Here is a 17,848-nt window from a genome sequence, read left to right as displayed (position 1 = left end):
GCATGAAAAGGGGCCATTCCGTACCAAGGTATTCTAATCTGATTTTTTTCCACATAATAATCTAATATCTAAGGAAGAGCAGGGATTTTTGGAGGCTGAAAGAAAAGTGGTCAATGCAGGAAAAAATTCCAATCAAGTAAGCTTTATGCTTCTGAGAATGGAAGAAAGCCCAACATACAATAACTTTAAAGGAGGACGTATCCTAAAACTTCTCTGATTTCTTTTGGCAATCGGCTACTTTCTACCTCACTAATAATTTACCTTCTGGAGTGAAAATGCACAAGTTCACCTTCTTTGTACTTTCTACTTTCAATTTTCATAAAAAGAAACTTAGCTCTAAAACTGCTAAGCAAATTCTTCTAATCATATTGCTTGCGATCTTCTAAGGGCAAACAAAATTCTAAATTTAGAAACCTCTCTGTTTATATCCTTGTGGTAGCCCTGTGGTAACCTGAGTAGGCTAAACTCCAGTCCCCAGAATTTCCTTATAGGTCTCAGCTTAGGGTGGGTTACATGCGAGAGCTGAGAATATGGAAGCTCCTGAGAGCTGTAGAATATGGAAGGGAGGCAGCTGATGTTGTGTAGTATACACGTAACTTCTCCCAGTTATTCACTCAAACGCCAATGTAGGTGCTGCTGGGAAGGGATTCTGCAGATGTAATCCAAGTCCCTAAACAGCTGACTTTAAATTAAAGAGAGATTAGGCATAGGCAGGCTTGTCTTAACTAGTCAGAAGCCTTTGCAAAGAGAATTTAGCTCTTGCCTAAGCTAAGAGACTCCAAACAACAGATGAATCTACAATTGCTCTGCTTCCTCAGGATCTTCCCTGCCTGTGGACATCAGGCTTTAGTACTTGCCCTTGGAGTTCTAGCCTACTCATGATCCTCCCCTTTTGACTGCCTGCCCCTATATACTATGGGCTTGCTTAACCAGCTCCCACAATTATAAGCCAATACACGAAAACTCCACACTCATATACATACACACACACAAAATCTGACTGATTGAACCCTAATACACATGTATTCACATCTACCCCCAAGTCCCACTTCTACAGATCCACTTTTACCTTTATGAGATAAAACCAGCTCCATTCAGTTTTCTCAGACTGAATGCAGAAAAGATTAAAATGATAGAATGTTTCCTTTTCTTTTATTTCCACTATTTTGGAGCAGCATGTAAATTTGCTGGTTTAGGGAATAGTTCAGTATACCTACTATATACCTTCCCTATGCTGTAATGAAGAGTTCATGATGTGTTTCAAATAATTTTCTTCACTGTATTACCCAATCCTTGCATGCACTGGAGTTCACCTTCCATTTGTACACATTCAATAAACTTCCACTGTTTCTCTCAGCTCATGAGATTTCAGTTCTAGTCTCTTAAAGAAATCCTACTTATTTCCTCTCTGTCATACATTAATTCATTTATTCCTATCAGTTCTTTGTTCATGATACCAAATTATTCTCTAGCCTAAATATTAACTGAAAATCTCTGTATTCTGCATATCCTTCATCTCATAACTCTGTTCTCAGGACTCTCTCCTGATGATAAAGTCCTGCTATGTTTAAATTGTTAGTTTCAGCACTGATTATAAGAACAAAAAAGTTTAAAATAATGCAAAAGAAGAAATGAATTGCACAAATGTATCTGTACAATTTGATGTTCTTTAATACCATAAAAGAAAATAACAGATAATTCAATAAAGAAAATAATACCTAACATATTATGTTTAGAAAGCAGGTTATAAAACAATGTATGTTCAGAATATACAGTTATGTCTTTTGTGACTTGATAAATAAATACAGATGCACAGAAAAAAGGACTTGAAGGATAAAAGCTCAATGTTAATGTTTCTTGGTGGTGGGACTGCTGGTAATTTTCAATTTTCTTCTTTCTCCGGATAAGTATTTTCTAAGTTTACTACAATAGGCATGCACTGCTCATGTAATAAGCAAAATCCTAGTAAGTTCCGTAGTGGTGAGTTAATAATCTGTGGCCTAGAACACAGGCTTTCAGAAGGATATCCAGAAAACCCCTGAACCTGTGTGTACAATGCTGTGTGTGTAATGCTGTGTGCCTCTGTGTGCATTAGAAAAGGAAAAGGAAGAGGTTCACAGCTTTCATCAAGTCCTGAAGCGATCCATGATCAGAAAAAGGTTAAAACTACCAGTCTAGAATCTTGCATGATCTTACCTCAATTTCTCCTATTTCAGGTGTGGGGCATTATTTAAAGGGTCAAGGGAGAGAGAATGTGAACAGGAATTCCCAATTCCCATTCAAGCATTTTGTATAGCTGAAAATGTCTTTTATCTCAAGTGATGTATAAAATTTGTAAAAACTTTCTCAAAAACAAATTATAAAGTCTAGAACAGCTGGATATAATTTTTGACAAGATCTTTCTAGAATGGTTACTGCTAAGCTTTCCAAATAAGAATACTCTGTTTTTGAGACTAAGGATTTTGGTGTTGTATGCCAACCTCCTCTCCTGGCCCTCAGGTGGCACCCGAAATACCACTCTTACCCTAGTCTCAGAATGGAGTTCTGTTCTGGTCCATTCTAGGATGAGCAAATATACTCCAAGAGCATTTTACTGTAGAGAGAAAACTTACTAGTAGTTAGAAAATAATGAACTCTCTTATGAAGATCAAAATATGTGTCACATGTGTTTCATTAAATTTATTTCGCATTTGACAGAAGACAACTGTAGGAGACATGTTACTGTGATTGGCTTAAGGTCTCTACTTTAGGTTCCTCACAATCTTGACATTGTATAACTAAATGATTTTTATAAGACAGTAATGATAGTGGTAGGTTTCCCATCTAAACATTATGATCTTTAACACCCAGAAGTCCATTTTACTTACATAATGACTATCAGAAATACTGATTCCATCTAGAAGTGCACAAAGAATCATATAAACTTTTCTCTGCCTTCCTACCCCTAAAATCCATGGTCTCTGTGGGAATATAATCTTAAAAGATGGGATCTGCTATCAGATATATTGCTTTATAGCTAACTACTCAACCATGCTAACTACTCTACCATGGTTTTATACAAATATAATTAGTGTATTTGATGATTTCAGGTTTGAGACTGTAAATAAATTATTTAAACTTAATGTGTTTACCAGTAAAAAATGGTTAATTACAAGTTTGACCACATTAAAGAAACCTATAATTTTCATTTACTGAATCAGAATAGATCTATATATAGTTTCTCCACCACTTCCCTCTTAAATTCTTTTTTCCCCCCTGCTAATTTACCAGAGTGGCATTGCTTTAGCAGTTATATCACTCAGAAGTTCTCTTTATCTACTTGCTGAATTAGATTGGATCCAAATATAGGTGAAGATTTGTCTTTTCTTTGGTGTATCTGAGGTATGCAAAACCTGAGACCCAGAGTAGAAGGGAAGGCAGAAATATGGTCAGGGGAAGCAATTCTATGGCTGAACCATGTCTTTCTGCAGGACTTTCTTTTGTTTGCTCTTCTGGGTTAGTGACAATAGTATGTATTTGGTGATGTACAGAAGTCTGTACTTTAAAAGCACACACAAATAAATAATATTATCTTTCCAGGTACACATGGAAAATTTTAAATAGTAAAAGTGGAAATGAATAACTAAATCAGAAAATTAACCTGAGAGTTCTATGCTGCTTCTGAAGATAAGATCCTTTGAACCAGGGACTTTATTAGGTATCTTTCAAACTTCAAAAGTTAATGTTATATATTAGACTCATAATAGGTACTTGCTTCCCATTTTCAAACTGCATTCAACAACACTGTTTTCCTGATGACTTGAAAACGTAACTTTCTCAGAGAGATAACATAGGTGAAAAGCAAGACAAATGCTTGCATAAAATACACATAATGGTTTAGTGGGAGACCATGGTCTTAAAATTTTAAACTTACTGTTCATGGAAATCCAGCATTGGTGGCTCAAATCGTATAGGTCTGCAATTACCCCGATATAGAGATATACTGTAAGTAAAAAGAAAAGAGCATAAGAAACAATTCTTTAAAGCATATATCCCCAAACTGAAGTCAGACACTTGAGTTTTGTCACAACAAAGTACTTTTAAGAAAAGTAGAGTCTAATGAAAAAAAAAAGGGGGGGGTACTTCTATTTAAAGTAATGTGAAAACAGAAAATGCTCAAATAGACTCAATGTTGAAACTTATTTGGTTGATACAGTTGATAATAATATATCTTAATATGTTCACTTGGATTTTTTTGGATGCATGCACAATGAATAAGAAATAGTCAACACAACTAAATATACTTGGCAGATAATACAGTATACAGACAAAAAACATAATCTCATTGTAACTAGAGTGGCAAAGAACTAAACAAAAATGAATTTGGGGCTAGAAATTTTTAAGAATTGAAATATCTTTTTCATCTGAGAGTTTAGAACACATTGATCCATAATGTCTTAGCCTAAATATCTGAATATCATTTCTAACTATTCCACTAATACTAGAACTTCTCACTAAAACCAATTCTAAACAGCAAGCCTCCTAGACATCACCATGACCTAACAATGATGTGATACAGAAATGACCTGGGGAAGGGAGGGATGTCCACATGCTTCAACTCATCTTTAAGTACTGAGAAAATCAGAAATTCAGTAAGCTACTGAAGTTTCTAAATAATAGATGTTTATCTTTGTTGTATTTTAAGAAATGACATTAGAGCAAAACCATTCTGTAAAACTTTATTTCCATCACCACAACTCAGAAGAACACAAGTTTCAAATGATACAGTAATTTCATTCAGAAAATACATGATGATATACATTAGAAATAGACAAGGATATTCAGAATACGTAGGAAATTTGCTTTAGCTCAGTTCTATAAAGATTAAATAGTCTGAACAGTAGAACTAACGTGCTAAAGGTAATAAAGTCTTAAGGTATTTTTACCTTAAGATTATTTTGATAATCTCTCTACATAGGCTGAACAGAAAAAAATGAAAAACACAAACAAGGAGGAAAACAGCAAATGTAAGATTCTACTTTACTAGAGCATAAATCTAAAGACACTGGGACAAAGAAGGCACAGCACCGCCCCCCAAGGCAGTATAAAATCTACTCCCTCTTGATTTCTGCTCTTCTTAGGCATGATATAACAAGGACGCTCTCTGTCTCTTTTAAAATAAGAGATGCTGATCAGCTCATTAGTTTCAAGGGTGTGAAACCCAAACAATAAAATCTCAATCCAATCAAGGGGAAGAGTATAATGCATGAGGTTAATGTGTAGAAGTCATTAATTCATATACATAAACACTGACTGTATTAGATGCTAGAGATACAAAGATTAAGATACAGCTTTTTCTTTCACAAGACTGAGAATCTATTCCCCAAGTTGCAAAAGGCTATGTCTGAAGTGGCCCGGCAAGGTAAGAAAAAAACCAAAATAAAACCATACATGCTCCACTGATTGAACACAAATATAAGGAATGCAAAGGGGCTGTGTAGTGGCTGGGGCTATGGAAACAAACCAAAGAGCCTGCTCTCACTGTGCTAACATCCCAGTAGGGGAGACAAAAGTAGAATATGGTAATATGGGACATATAAAGACAAACCACAGTAGAAACAGAGGTCTTTCTGAGGAGGGACGCCAGAGCCAAGACCCAAATGGTGGAGATCTGGGCTAAGAACAGAGATACACTTGGCATGCTGAGGAACAAGAGGGCTGAAGTAGCCAGACTGACAGGAGAGGGGAAGAACAGAGGGGGTTGAGATCAGAGAAGTACAAAGGCCAAGTTTCCTTGCAGGAGTCTGGATTTTATCATAAGTGTAACAAAAAGCCTCTAAAGTGTCTTCTGCAAGGGAGTAACATGATCTGACACACCTGAAAGGTTAATTCTGGATGCTGTGTCAAGAACAGATGGTAGGAGCCCCAAAGTGGAGGCAGGGAAGTTCTGCAGTAGTCCAGACAAGAGGGGCAGGTAGCAGTGGTCTAGAGGGACTGCAAAGCAGAGTGGCGAGAAGTGGCTCTTTTCTGAATATATCTGGAAGCTAAAGCAATGGGTCATGCTGATGGATTGATTTTGAAACGTAAGAGAAAGGAGAGAAATCAAGGATGACATAATTATAAAATTTTGGCCTGAGAAAATGAGATACAGAGTCATAGAATGGGAAGAGTGGGTTAGAGGTGAGGAAGGATGGATGGGTTAGATGTTCAACTGTGTTTATTGTTTTAGACATTTAAATTTGAGATGTCTTACCTAGATGAGATTTTGAGTAGGCAGCTGGATATACAGGGGTATTGCTTTCCATAAAAATGTTACTGACTTTTGTGTACTGATCTTAAACTTAAACCCAAGTCACTCTGGCAAGTTAATTCTAACAGTTTGTCTATAGATTCCCCTTAGTTTCCCCGGCACTACATGGGCTGTCAAAACAATCACTACCTTGGGTTACTTCTGTAGATACATCATCAGCAAGTAACAACACTTCTACGTCTTCCTTTTATATCCCTAGACCTTGTTTTCATTTTTTATGCCATGTGTGGGCTAAGAACTCCCAAAAAAATGCTCCACAGCAGCGTCCAGCAGTGTCCAACAACTGTTATTTACAGATTTCTCACAAAATATAATAGAGGGAACAATACATAAAAGATGATTCCCTCATAAATAAATGTATATTTTCAAAATAATAGCAGAGTTATGTCTAACGAACAGTTTAATATTTGAGTGGGTACAGGAGTTGTCATATATAGAATTTTATCTTAAAAAAATTGAATAACATAGCTGTCACGTATCCACAGCTGACTGAGATGTTTGCTACTATGCTTATTTTAAAAGAGGACGACATCCTCTTTAGCATTTTAGTAACAGAAAGCAAATGTTTGCAAATCTTTAATGTTGAAAACTAACCTGGGGCAGAAGTAACGTGAAAAATGGTACTCTGCCACTTTCAAAGAAACAGAATCTGAGACATTATAATAGTATACAGCATGATTTTATGCTTTCCAGTGATTGTATCTGAAAGTCTCAAATATTTTATTCTTATTATTTACTTGGGGATAAGGGGATACAAAAAAAAAAAACTATTTTCTGACTTCAACCAAGAGAACAACTGGATAGATAGAAGAAATCTTGTGGGACATGGTCTAAATTTCTTGGTGAACTGTCAGGTCAAAGTTAAGCAAGTGGCTTTCCAATGAAGGATGTAAAGCCTTCTTGGAGCTTTGGAGTTTGTTTAAACTAGGAAACTTAAATTTTTTTCCTAAAGGCAATTACTACCTAAACAAAAGGTACTCTATGGCCCACTATTTCTTAAAGAATGCTTTGTAGGTCTGCCTACACTTTAATCATCTAGGACACTTGTAGAAATGCAGATTCCAGGGCCCCGCCACCATAATGTGATTCCTTACATCTAGTCTGAAGCCTAGAAACCAGTGTTTTATGTATGCTCTCACATTCAGGAACTACTCTTTTGCCATCCTGAGCCACAGTAAGCATTGCAAGCAGAAGTAAGAGGGGACAAAAGTATCTTAACAAATAAAACTTTCAAAGTCAACAGTTTAAAAAAGTTTCAAATATGATTTCTATTAGAGACAGCTAAAAAAACAGTGACTTACATTTTAGCTTAATTTTGCATTTCTCTAAGGACTAATAATGTTGAATATCATTTCATTTACTTATAGTCCAACTAGATATCTTCTTTGGTAAAGTGTCTATTCAAAGTTTTAAAACTGGGATGTTTGTCTTACTTAGAAGAGTTCTTTACAGGGGCAGTTGGGTGGCTCAGTGGTTTAGCATCTGCCTTTGGCTCAGGTTGTGATCCCGGAGTCCCAGGATCGAGTCCCACATCAAGCTCCTTGCAGGGAGGGTGCATCTTCCTCTATGTCTCTGCCTCTCTCTATGTGTCTCTCATGAATAAATAAAATCTTAAAAAAAGAGAGTTCTTTACAGATTCTAGATACAGATGTACAGCAACCAGCACTTGGCAGACCGCACTCCTCTTTGCTACAACATCCAAGTGGAGATCCTAGTCAGTGGCTATGCCCATTTGCAAAGTCAAGTAAGTGGCCCTGTCTTGTCAGGGATCTTGGCGGACAATTCCACATGATTTGGGTCCCTACCCAATGAACCATACTAGCCATGAGCCTGTTCTACAGCCCCATCTGGGCTGGGAAGCAAATTAAAAGACCTGCTTAGGGTTAAATATAACCTCCAGCCCCACCCAACCAGGAAGCCTAACCAGAATATCTGGGAAGCTGTATAGCTTAACCCGTAGCCCTGCTTAAAATGGCACTTGAGCAGAGAACTCACCTACAGAGCTGAGCTGGTGGCCCCAACTGGCCAGGGAGCTTTGTGGGCAGCTATGCTAGATTCAGGTCCCCCACCATCAAGTCATAATGGCTATGGAGCCTGCTTTATGGCTCTTTGGGGGCAGGGAAGCAAATTCATAGTCCTGCCTAACTGCTGAGTATAGCACCCAATCTTGCTCAACTAAGAAGCATGAGCAGAGAATCTAGGCACCATGAAGGACGTATTCCAGCTATGCATAGACAGGGAACCAAGACAGTAGTCCTATCCAACTGTTCCCAGGCAGTGACAACTGTACTGACATGAGATCTCCATAAACATCCTTGGCCAAATAGAGACCTAGATGGAAATACGTCCCACTTGCCAAAGGACACTATCAGTTGACTCATCAAGAACCCTAAATTAAGCTGGCTAGAGAACTGTCTCTGCAAGGGCACACAACTAAACAAAAATTTTTAAAAATGCATGAATGAAATGAGAAGTTCAACAAAGAAAGAGAAACCATTAAAAAAAAATCATCAAACAGAAATCCTAGAGATGTATTCCTAGAGAATACAACGACTGAACTGAAGAATTCAACAGAGACCTTCAACAACAGATCTGACCAATCAGAACAAAGAATCAATGAATTGAAAGGTCTTTTGAAATCACCCAACAACAAGAACAAAAAGAAAACAGAAAGGGAAAAAGTGAAGAAAGCATGCTGGATTTATGGAATAACTTTAAGATGAACAATATAGAGTTGATCTTTGAACAACATGGGTTTGAACAGCATGGCTCCATGTATATACATCAATTTTTTTACAACACAGTACTTTAAGTGTATTTTCTCTTAAAGTTTTCTGAATAACATTTTTTTCTAGCTTGCTTTATTTTATTTTTTTAAAGGCTTTTTTATTCATTCATGAAAGATAGAGATAGAGAGAGAGAGAGGCAGAGACACAGGCAGAGGGAGAAGCAGGCTCCATGCCAGGAGCCGGATGTGGGACTCGATCTCAGATCTCCAGGATCACGCCCTGGGCCAAAGGCAGGCACTAAACCGCTCAGCCACCCCAGGATCCCCTCTAGCTTGCTTTATTGGAAGAATACAGTGTATAATACATAAAACAAACAATATATATGTTAATCAACTGTTCATGTTACCAGTAAGGCTTCTGGTCAACATTAGACTATCAGTAGTTAAGTTTATGGAAAGTCAAGTTTTATGTAGATTTTCAAATGCACAAGAGGTTGGTAAACCTAACCAACACATGGTTCAAGGATCAACTGTTGTTTTTAGCATATGAGTTTCAAAGTTTTTTTCATAAATTTATCCTCAAGTATGTAACATCCTTTGAAGCTATTGTTATTTTTCTATAACATTTTTGCACTTGTAATACAGAAACAGAATTGATGCTAATTATGTAGTTTTCAATCTTATTAAATTCACTTATTCTCATACATTTTTAGGATCTTCTATGTAGACAATCAGGTTTTTGTAGACAAACATCTTTCTTTTCTTCCTTCCCAAATGATGCCTCTTATTTCTATTTCTTGCCTTAATGTACTGACTAGCACATCTAGAACAATACTGAATAGAAGTGATGATGGTGGACATCTCTGCCTTCCTCTCAACAGAAACCAAGCATTCAATCTTTTACCATAAGCATCATGCTGTCCCCGCCCCCCCCCCCCCCATCACACACACACAGCTGCTCTTTATGAGACTGAGGAAATTCTTTTCTATTCCTAGTCTGCTGAGTATTTTAAATCATGAATAGATGTTGAATTCTGTCACATGCTTTAATTTCAATTTTAACAATTTCCCAAACTATTAATGATTTCTTTAATTCTGCCCATGTCAAAAAACATAATGTATGATTGTTGGGTGCAGTGTTTAATAAATACCTATGAAGAAAAATATCTACCAGGTTAGGTTCGCTGATAATAGAGTATTAAGTCTTTTATATCCTTACTGATTTTGTCAGTTATTGATGGATGAGTGTTGAAATCTCCAACTATAACTATGAATTTATAATTGTGAATTTACCTTAATTTCTGTTTATTTTTTCTACATGCATTTAGAAGTCCTGATAGTAGGCTTAGAGACTTAAGACTGCTGTATCTTCATGATGAATTATCTCTTTTATAATAACAAAATGTCTCTTTTTATTTCTGATAATATTCCCTGTCCTAAAGTCTAATTTGTCTGATAGTGTTATTGCCTGCCCCATCTTTTTAATTTTAACTTACTTGCATTTTTATACTTAAGGTGCGTTTCTTCAAAATCAAATCTCCCTGACTACAGGGAAATAATATTTGCAACACAGGACTACTATTTCTAATAAGAAATAGTTTAACATGGAAGAAATAGAGGTGTCTGGGTGGCTCAGATAGTTAAGCATCTGCCTTCCACTCAGGTCATGATTTCCAGGTCCTGGAATTGAGCCCCATGTTATGTAGGGCTCCCAGCCCAGTGAGGAGTCTGCTTCTCCCTCTCCCTCTGCCTCTCCCCTTGCTTGTGCTCTTTATTTCCTTCTCTCAAATGAGTAAGTAAAATATTAAAAAAATAACAAAACGGAAGATATAAATATCAAAGGTCCTATAGAAAAATGCATAGAATAAACACCAACAGACAATATCAAAAGATAAATACAAGCATGGGCTAACATATGTGGAAAGATATGCAACCTCACTCATAACTAGAGAAAGACAAACTAAAACTACATGACAGAATTTCTGACATATCAGAATGACAAAAATTAAAAAGTATGATAACAGGGTAGCCCCGGTGGCCCAGCAGTTTAGCGCTGCCTTCGGCCCAAGGTGTGATCCTGGAGACCGGGAATCGAGTCCCACGTTGGGCTTCCTGCACGGAGCCTGCTTCTCCCTCTGCCTGTGTCTCTGCCTCTCTCTCTCATTCATGAATAAATAAATAAAAATCTTAAAAAAAAGTATAACAACATATTCTATAGGAAAAGCTGTAGGAAAATTGGGACTCTATTTTACCAGTGAGGGGTATCCAAATTGGTACAGCTCTTGAAAGAGAATGTGGCAACACTAACAAAACTACATATGCATTTACCTTTTGACTCAGCAATTCCATGTCTAGGAATTTACCCTAATCATGTACTTTCAACAATACAAATTACATATGCACTTACCTTTTGACTCAGAAATCCTATTTGTAGGAATCTATTCTGCAGATAAGTTCCAAAAATATAAGTTCCAAAAAAAAAAATATAAAAATAACGAGAAAGGTCTCTATAGGATATATTTTTAAATAGATGAAACAAAACACCAAAAAGCCTATATACTATGCTTCCTTTTGAAGAGGAGGTATAAAAAATATCCACATGTTTGACACTTATATATAGTTCTGACTTTTTGAATTCTATTGTTTCACATATTTAAAATAAGTGAAATCTTTAAAATGGAGGTAAAAAAATCTCAAGTGGAATACAGACAGAAACCAATGAGCCAAATTTTCTTCCAAATGAACATAATCACAATGCAGATGAGGATGGAGGGAGCAGTGGAGAAGGATGGAAAGAAAGGTGAAGAACACAACACATGTAAATTTTGAATAAAATATTTTGACCATATACACTCAAACTAAAGAAAATAAATTCTAAACGCTGTACTTCCAACTATTTCTTTTTCATGGTAGTATGCGTTAACCAGTCTGAAATGAATTTATTTGTATTCTAAGATTGAGCATTCAAGTATATATTCTGTGGATAACTGGAGCCAGAGTTCTCATCACTGGAAAATACACGGAAACAAAAAGGGAAAGGACAGAAGGAACATTGTGGTGGTGTTTAAAAATTGGAGTTATCAGTAACAACTCATGGCTTTTAATAAACATAGATACAGAAATAGATGTGTGTTTTGTGCACACACCCATAGTGAGAGTTATCTCTGACTAACAAGACCTAGAGACAATGATACCTCAGGTGCAATGACATCCCAGCAGCAATGAGTACACATAGCACAGAGATCTTAGCTTGGAAATAGCCTCCATTAAAATGAAGCACAATTCTCTGAAGTAGTGGGATGTTCCAGGGCTGGGGCAGGAAAATTAGGAAATAAGCCTGAAACATCTTGATGTGCAGTCTATACCTTGAATGCTAAGACCTCCCACACTATTCTTACGAAGATTATATAGATTTTGTTGAATAAATATTTCTCAATTCATTTTAAGTCCTCTGAACAATCTCCAGATACTCTGTCTTTGCTAATTTTAATTGTCCTAACAAATGCTTTTTATGGGGAGAAGTCCCCAAGTTCCTCACACCATCACTGCAGAAATCTCAATTCTGTCACACTTTTATTTAAGGTGAGAGTAATCTGGTGCTTTTAAAAAATAAGTGAGGTAAACTGGCCTTCTCAGAGGAGCTTACCAACATCTGCTGTGGTTTAGTGCAAAGTTAATCATATCTATACTTAAGCTCACTTCTTGTAAGTTGACTTCCTATCAACAACTTACTATAGTCTTCAAGATTTATGCAAAGTAGTACTTTTTTTTTTGCATGTTTGTCACTTCATGTGCAGCTAAAAGCTCCAGAGTGAGAAAAAAGTACAAACCCAAATGCATTTTTTTAAAATTTTTTTTCCAAATGAAATCTTAAGAAAACAACTGATGGACATTCCCTTTAACTTTTTCACAAAATTTAAAACAGATGTTAGTGAAACTGTAAATATTACATTTTTTTTTTAAGATTTTATTTATTTACTCACAAGAAACACAGAGAGAGGCAGAGACACAGGCAGAGGGTGAAGCAGGCTTCCTGAGGGGAGCCCAATGTGGGACTTGAAGCCGGGACTCCAGGATCATGCCCTGAGCCAAAAGCAGATGCTCAACCACAGAGCTACTCATGTGTCCCAATTATTAGCAGAGTTTATCTTCCACTAAGATATTACCAAGTTTTGGATCTAATTACAATCTTCCAGATGCTTATGGCTCATTGTAAGCAACCAAAATAGTTGCATTTAATACTAAGCAAATTATACAGTCAATTCAAGAATCTCAACACCACCCTAATTTGAAAAGTATTTTCCGGGCCAATATTTTTAGCTTATTCCCCAGAGATACCAGGAAACTTAGAGATTAGAAGAATCTGGTTCTTCTTACGAATATTAAGTATACACACACACACACACACACACACACATATATATTTTTCTCACCTAGCTGTATAAACTAACATTTTCAGCTCTTATAACAACAGGAGCATTATTCCCAACCCAAGACCTCCACATTAGCTGTTCCTCTGTCTGAAATACTGTTCAGGATTTTTCCCCAGGTAAGCTTAAACACCTTTTCAGAGAAACCTTGCTTAACATCCAATCTAAAGAAGCAATGGAGTCCTGTCTATTCCAAACTACTCTAGAGCTGAGTTTATTTATTTAGTGGCTTACTGTTTTACCCATTGGAACATATGCTCTATACCAGGGCAAGAGTCTTGGACTATCTTGCCCAATCAGTACTGTAGTAGTTTTAAAATATGTGCACAGATTCTCTGATACTCCTCTCTTCAAGAGATGGAGGTTAATTCCCCTAGCTTTGGGTGTGACTTCTTATGAATGGAATATGGCAGAGGTGATGGTGTGTGACTCCAAGACTCAATTACAAAAGACACTATGGCTTCCTCCTTAGTTTCTCCTGCATCACCTGCTCTGGGGGTCACCAGTTGTCAGGATGCGGCAACACTCAAGCAGCCCTATGGATGGTTTTGACATGGTGAAGAACGAAGGCCTCCTGCTAACAGCCAGCAAAAACTAAGACCCTGTGCCAAGAGTTATAGGAGTGAGCCATCCTGAAGAGGATCTAGCAGGTCCAGGCCTTCTGATGACTGCAGCTTCAGTTGATACCTGGACTGCCATCTCAGGAGGGATCCTGAGCCACAACTACTTCACTAAGGTACTCCCAAATTCCTCATTCACAGAAACAGGATCATGCATGCTTGCTATCTGAAGCTGCTAGGTTTGGGGGTAGTTTATTACATGGAGAGAGAGAACAAATATAATTACTGAGTCACTAGCTCTTACAACAGAGCCTGGTATACACAAAGATCCAGCAAATGTTTGCTCAATGACTGAGCAAATAAATTATCAAGTACCCAAAACCTATGTTCATATAACATTTTAAAGTTTATAAACTACAGTTACCCAAATAAATCTTTTCATTTGATTCTCACAGCAAACTTATATAACCTTATATCATATACATCATGGAGAGAAATAATCTTTCCCAGTTCGCAAATGAAAGTCACACTCAGAGCAGTTAAGCAGTTGCTTTCAAGGCAACACAGATGGTAAACAGAGAACTCAGGACTTTTGATTCCTAATTTTTCATCACAGGGCTCCAAAATCCTAGGAAAAGTTAACCATAAAAAATGGCCTCATGTCACAAAATTTTAAATCATTACTGGTATTTATTATAATACTTTGGTGTTCAACTCAAATCAACACTGAGGGAACACTATATGACACCCTCCACTATTATATCATAGAGCCAACCCATGCTTTTCAAACAAAACAGTATCATGTAATTGATAACCATATTAAAACAAATGTGAAAGGGTGAACCAGAACACAGGAGAGGAATAGAAAAAAAGAGTATCCTGGAAAATTGTTTTTCATGGTTTTACTTCCCACAATTCTGAGGTCATGAAAGCAGCAGTTCATTCCCTTGCAGAGTGTCCTGAAAGTCCTTGGAGCCAAGCCTGTCCCCAAAACTAATGCAGATGATAATGGTAGGTGGTGAGGGGGAGGAGGGAGGAAAAGGCAGGAGAGAAAGAAATGGTAGCCAGAGGCCAGCATCTACCATTGTACTGCCATACAATCCACTAGCTACAGAATCATTCTATCAGCTAAGGTTTTCATGATACAAATTTCCCTGTGGCAGGTTAAGTTTCACTTACAGAGTCAGAGTTTTGACCCAAAAGATCATGTACAGGCAATATAAGAAAGGACAAGGCTGAATCTACTGGCTTCGTAACAGCCAGAAGGCAGGCGGCACATGGATTATACAACTGGGAAGCAAAAACAGTGAAAAATTGATGCAGAAATGACTACAGAAGTTCAAAAGACAAAGCATCCCTCTCTCCCAGCAATCTCTAATGCTCAGTGGACACTGGTTGTGCCCCTAAGGAGAGACTGGTAGAGGCGGGCAATGTGCAGAGGTAGAGACCATGCTCTCAAGTCAGAAGCCAACCTTCAACTCAGCTATGACTTGGGCTTTGTGGACCATTTTGATGATTCAAGAGAAGCCCATGTGTGGGTCTTGTGTACCTTGATTCCTACAACTAACCCCTTTAAAACATCCTTTTCAAGCCTGCTGCTTTCTTCCACAAAGTAGGCTCTGCTTTGTTACTTTAACACCTATGCTTCATGATCACATCAGAGGGAATGTCTTCACTGCCCTTTGAGACACTTGTAGGGGCTGTGCACACAACAGTCCTGGCACGGAGCAGATATTTTTAAAAACTGCCAGGAATACTGTCTGCAAAGAGAATCGGGGGAATACGGAAGAACTGCATACTTGCTATGAAAACAAAGCGAACACAACACAGGACTGGTCATCTGAAGATGAGTTCTAACTGAAACTTTGCCGCTTTAGTCGTGAGCATATATCCCTGGGTCCTAAGGCTCTCAGCTTCCTCGTGTGTCAAGGGGCTCAATAAGACCATCTGTTAGAGTCTCCTAGACTTAAAATCCTCTTGAATCATGCAACTTGCATCTTAGTCAAATTCTTAAACCCAAACGCTGACATTTTTATCAAATAGTTTGTTTTTATACTGAAAAAATTATAATTTCTATTGTTTTACAACTATACATCTTATTTACAACTTCTGTTGTTCTACAACTGCACGCTTTATATTTTCATTCACATTCTATTTTATATATGCATTTTCATTAAAGGTATGCTTACTGAAATGAGAGCTTTGGCAGTGTCTACTTTGTGCAGCAGTGAGCCACATATGAAAAAAAACCACATGTGTGGAAGCTATGTTCTGATCATCATGTACTTTTTAAGTATGGAGGTTGTATTTGCTTTTCCATGTCACACATTTTTAAATGACTTATTAAGGCTAATTCGCAAATATAGTCCCTTAGTCCTAAATTTTTACCTGTATATTGATATGGACTGAATTGCATCCCCCCCCTCAAATTTGTATGTTGATGCTCTAATCCCTAATATGACAAGTTTTGAGAGGTAATTTGGTTTAGAGAAGGTCACAGGAATGAAGCCTTCATGATAGCGTTAGTGCCTTTAAAAGAAATGACACCAGAGTGCTTGCTTCCATTCTCTCCCGCCACTTGGACCTCCTAGCCTCCAAAATTGTGAGAAATAAATGCTGTATAAGCCACTCCGTCTGTGTGGTATTTTGTGACAGCAGCCTGGGCTAAAACATATGTTTAGTACCTAAACTAGTTTCATACCCACAGGGTATGCATACCAATTTGAACCCAGTCATCTACTGAATTCATGATCTTAGTCAAAGAAAAAAAAAGTGAAGTGTGATGATTTTAAAACATATCTGCAAATCATCATCTGCTATTCCTGCCCTAGATAGATAGGGGTCATTCCCCTCACCCTGCCCCATCCCTACATCTTTCCCCCTTCCCCCATGCCTGGAATCAAGACCAACCCAAGTGACTGGCTGAACGGTAGCAGCTGACAGAGGTAACACTATGACTTTAGAGGGCAGGTCACAAAAAGTGGTAGTTTCTACTGGTTCTCTTTGCGATGTTCACTCTTGAAATCCAGCTATCATGCTGTGAGGGGTGCCAAACAAGCCTTTGTGAAAAGACCACACAAAAGGGCCCACATGTAAGAGACAGCCTAGCTGAAGTCCCAGGTAACAAGCTACCATCAGCATGCGAGTGAACGCGACTCCAGCTCTGGAGTCTCCCCAGCTGAGGCCCTGATCATCATGGAGCAGAGATAAGAAGTCTCTGCTGTGCTGTGTCTAAACTCCTGGCCTACAGATTCTGATGGCATAATATGATTGCTTTATGCCAGTAAACTGGGGTAGTTTGTTGGGCAGATGTAGATCCCAGATAAGTAGAACATGAGATCAGAATATAATTATGTACTGATGTAAATTCTTCATTATACTAGGAAAATAACTTAAGCCAAATCTTGATCATGGATAAATAACATCATCTTCATAAATGTAGCCAATATAATCTCATAGTTAATTTCCTAACGGCTGGAATGAAATAACAAGGAAGAAGCATAAGATAAGAGGTGTGCTCTCCCTCCCACTAGTTTAGCTCTAGAGGAGTCATAGAGTTCTACTAGGGTTCTTAGATGGTCTAGCCAAGATGGCATCAGACTAGATGTGCAGCGCTCTGGAAAACAATCCATCCTAGTGCCAAAAATATTTGGGAAGGAGTAGAGGGATGTAAGGGTGGCATTATGCTTTATAATACAAAAGGCATACTATATACTCCCTTACTATAGGCAGTGGGTGTCTTTTGGGTAGGGCTCATGGGTAAAGCTGGTCTCAACAGGGCATATAACATTAGAACAATGGGAAGCAAGAGTTTCATTATTGTATTTATGAAGTTAAGCTT

At 37.6% G+C, this 17,848-nt stretch overlaps 1 protein-coding gene across 1 annotated transcript in view; it reads right to left on the bottom strand.

Annotated features, from left to right (window-relative positions):
• The window catches only part of TMEM131 (transmembrane protein 131), a 230,492-nt gene that overhangs the window by 117,263 nt on the left and 95,381 nt on the right, over positions 1 to 17,848 (bottom strand). The window contains exon 4 of the mRNA XM_041754105.1: positions 3,914 to 3,982. Coding sequence (XP_041610039.1) covers positions 3,914 to 3,982 — 69 coding nt within the window. The remainder of the gene's footprint in view (positions 1 to 3,913; positions 3,983 to 17,848) is intronic.

This window comes from Vulpes lagopus, chromosome 5, assembly GCF_018345385.1.
Source record: "Vulpes lagopus strain Blue_001 chromosome 5, ASM1834538v1, whole genome shotgun sequence".
Taxonomy (NCBI): domain Eukaryota; kingdom Metazoa; phylum Chordata; class Mammalia; order Carnivora; family Canidae; genus Vulpes; species Vulpes lagopus.
Note: the sequence above shows the minus strand (reverse complement) of the source record. Positions and strands in the feature narration are given on the sequence as shown.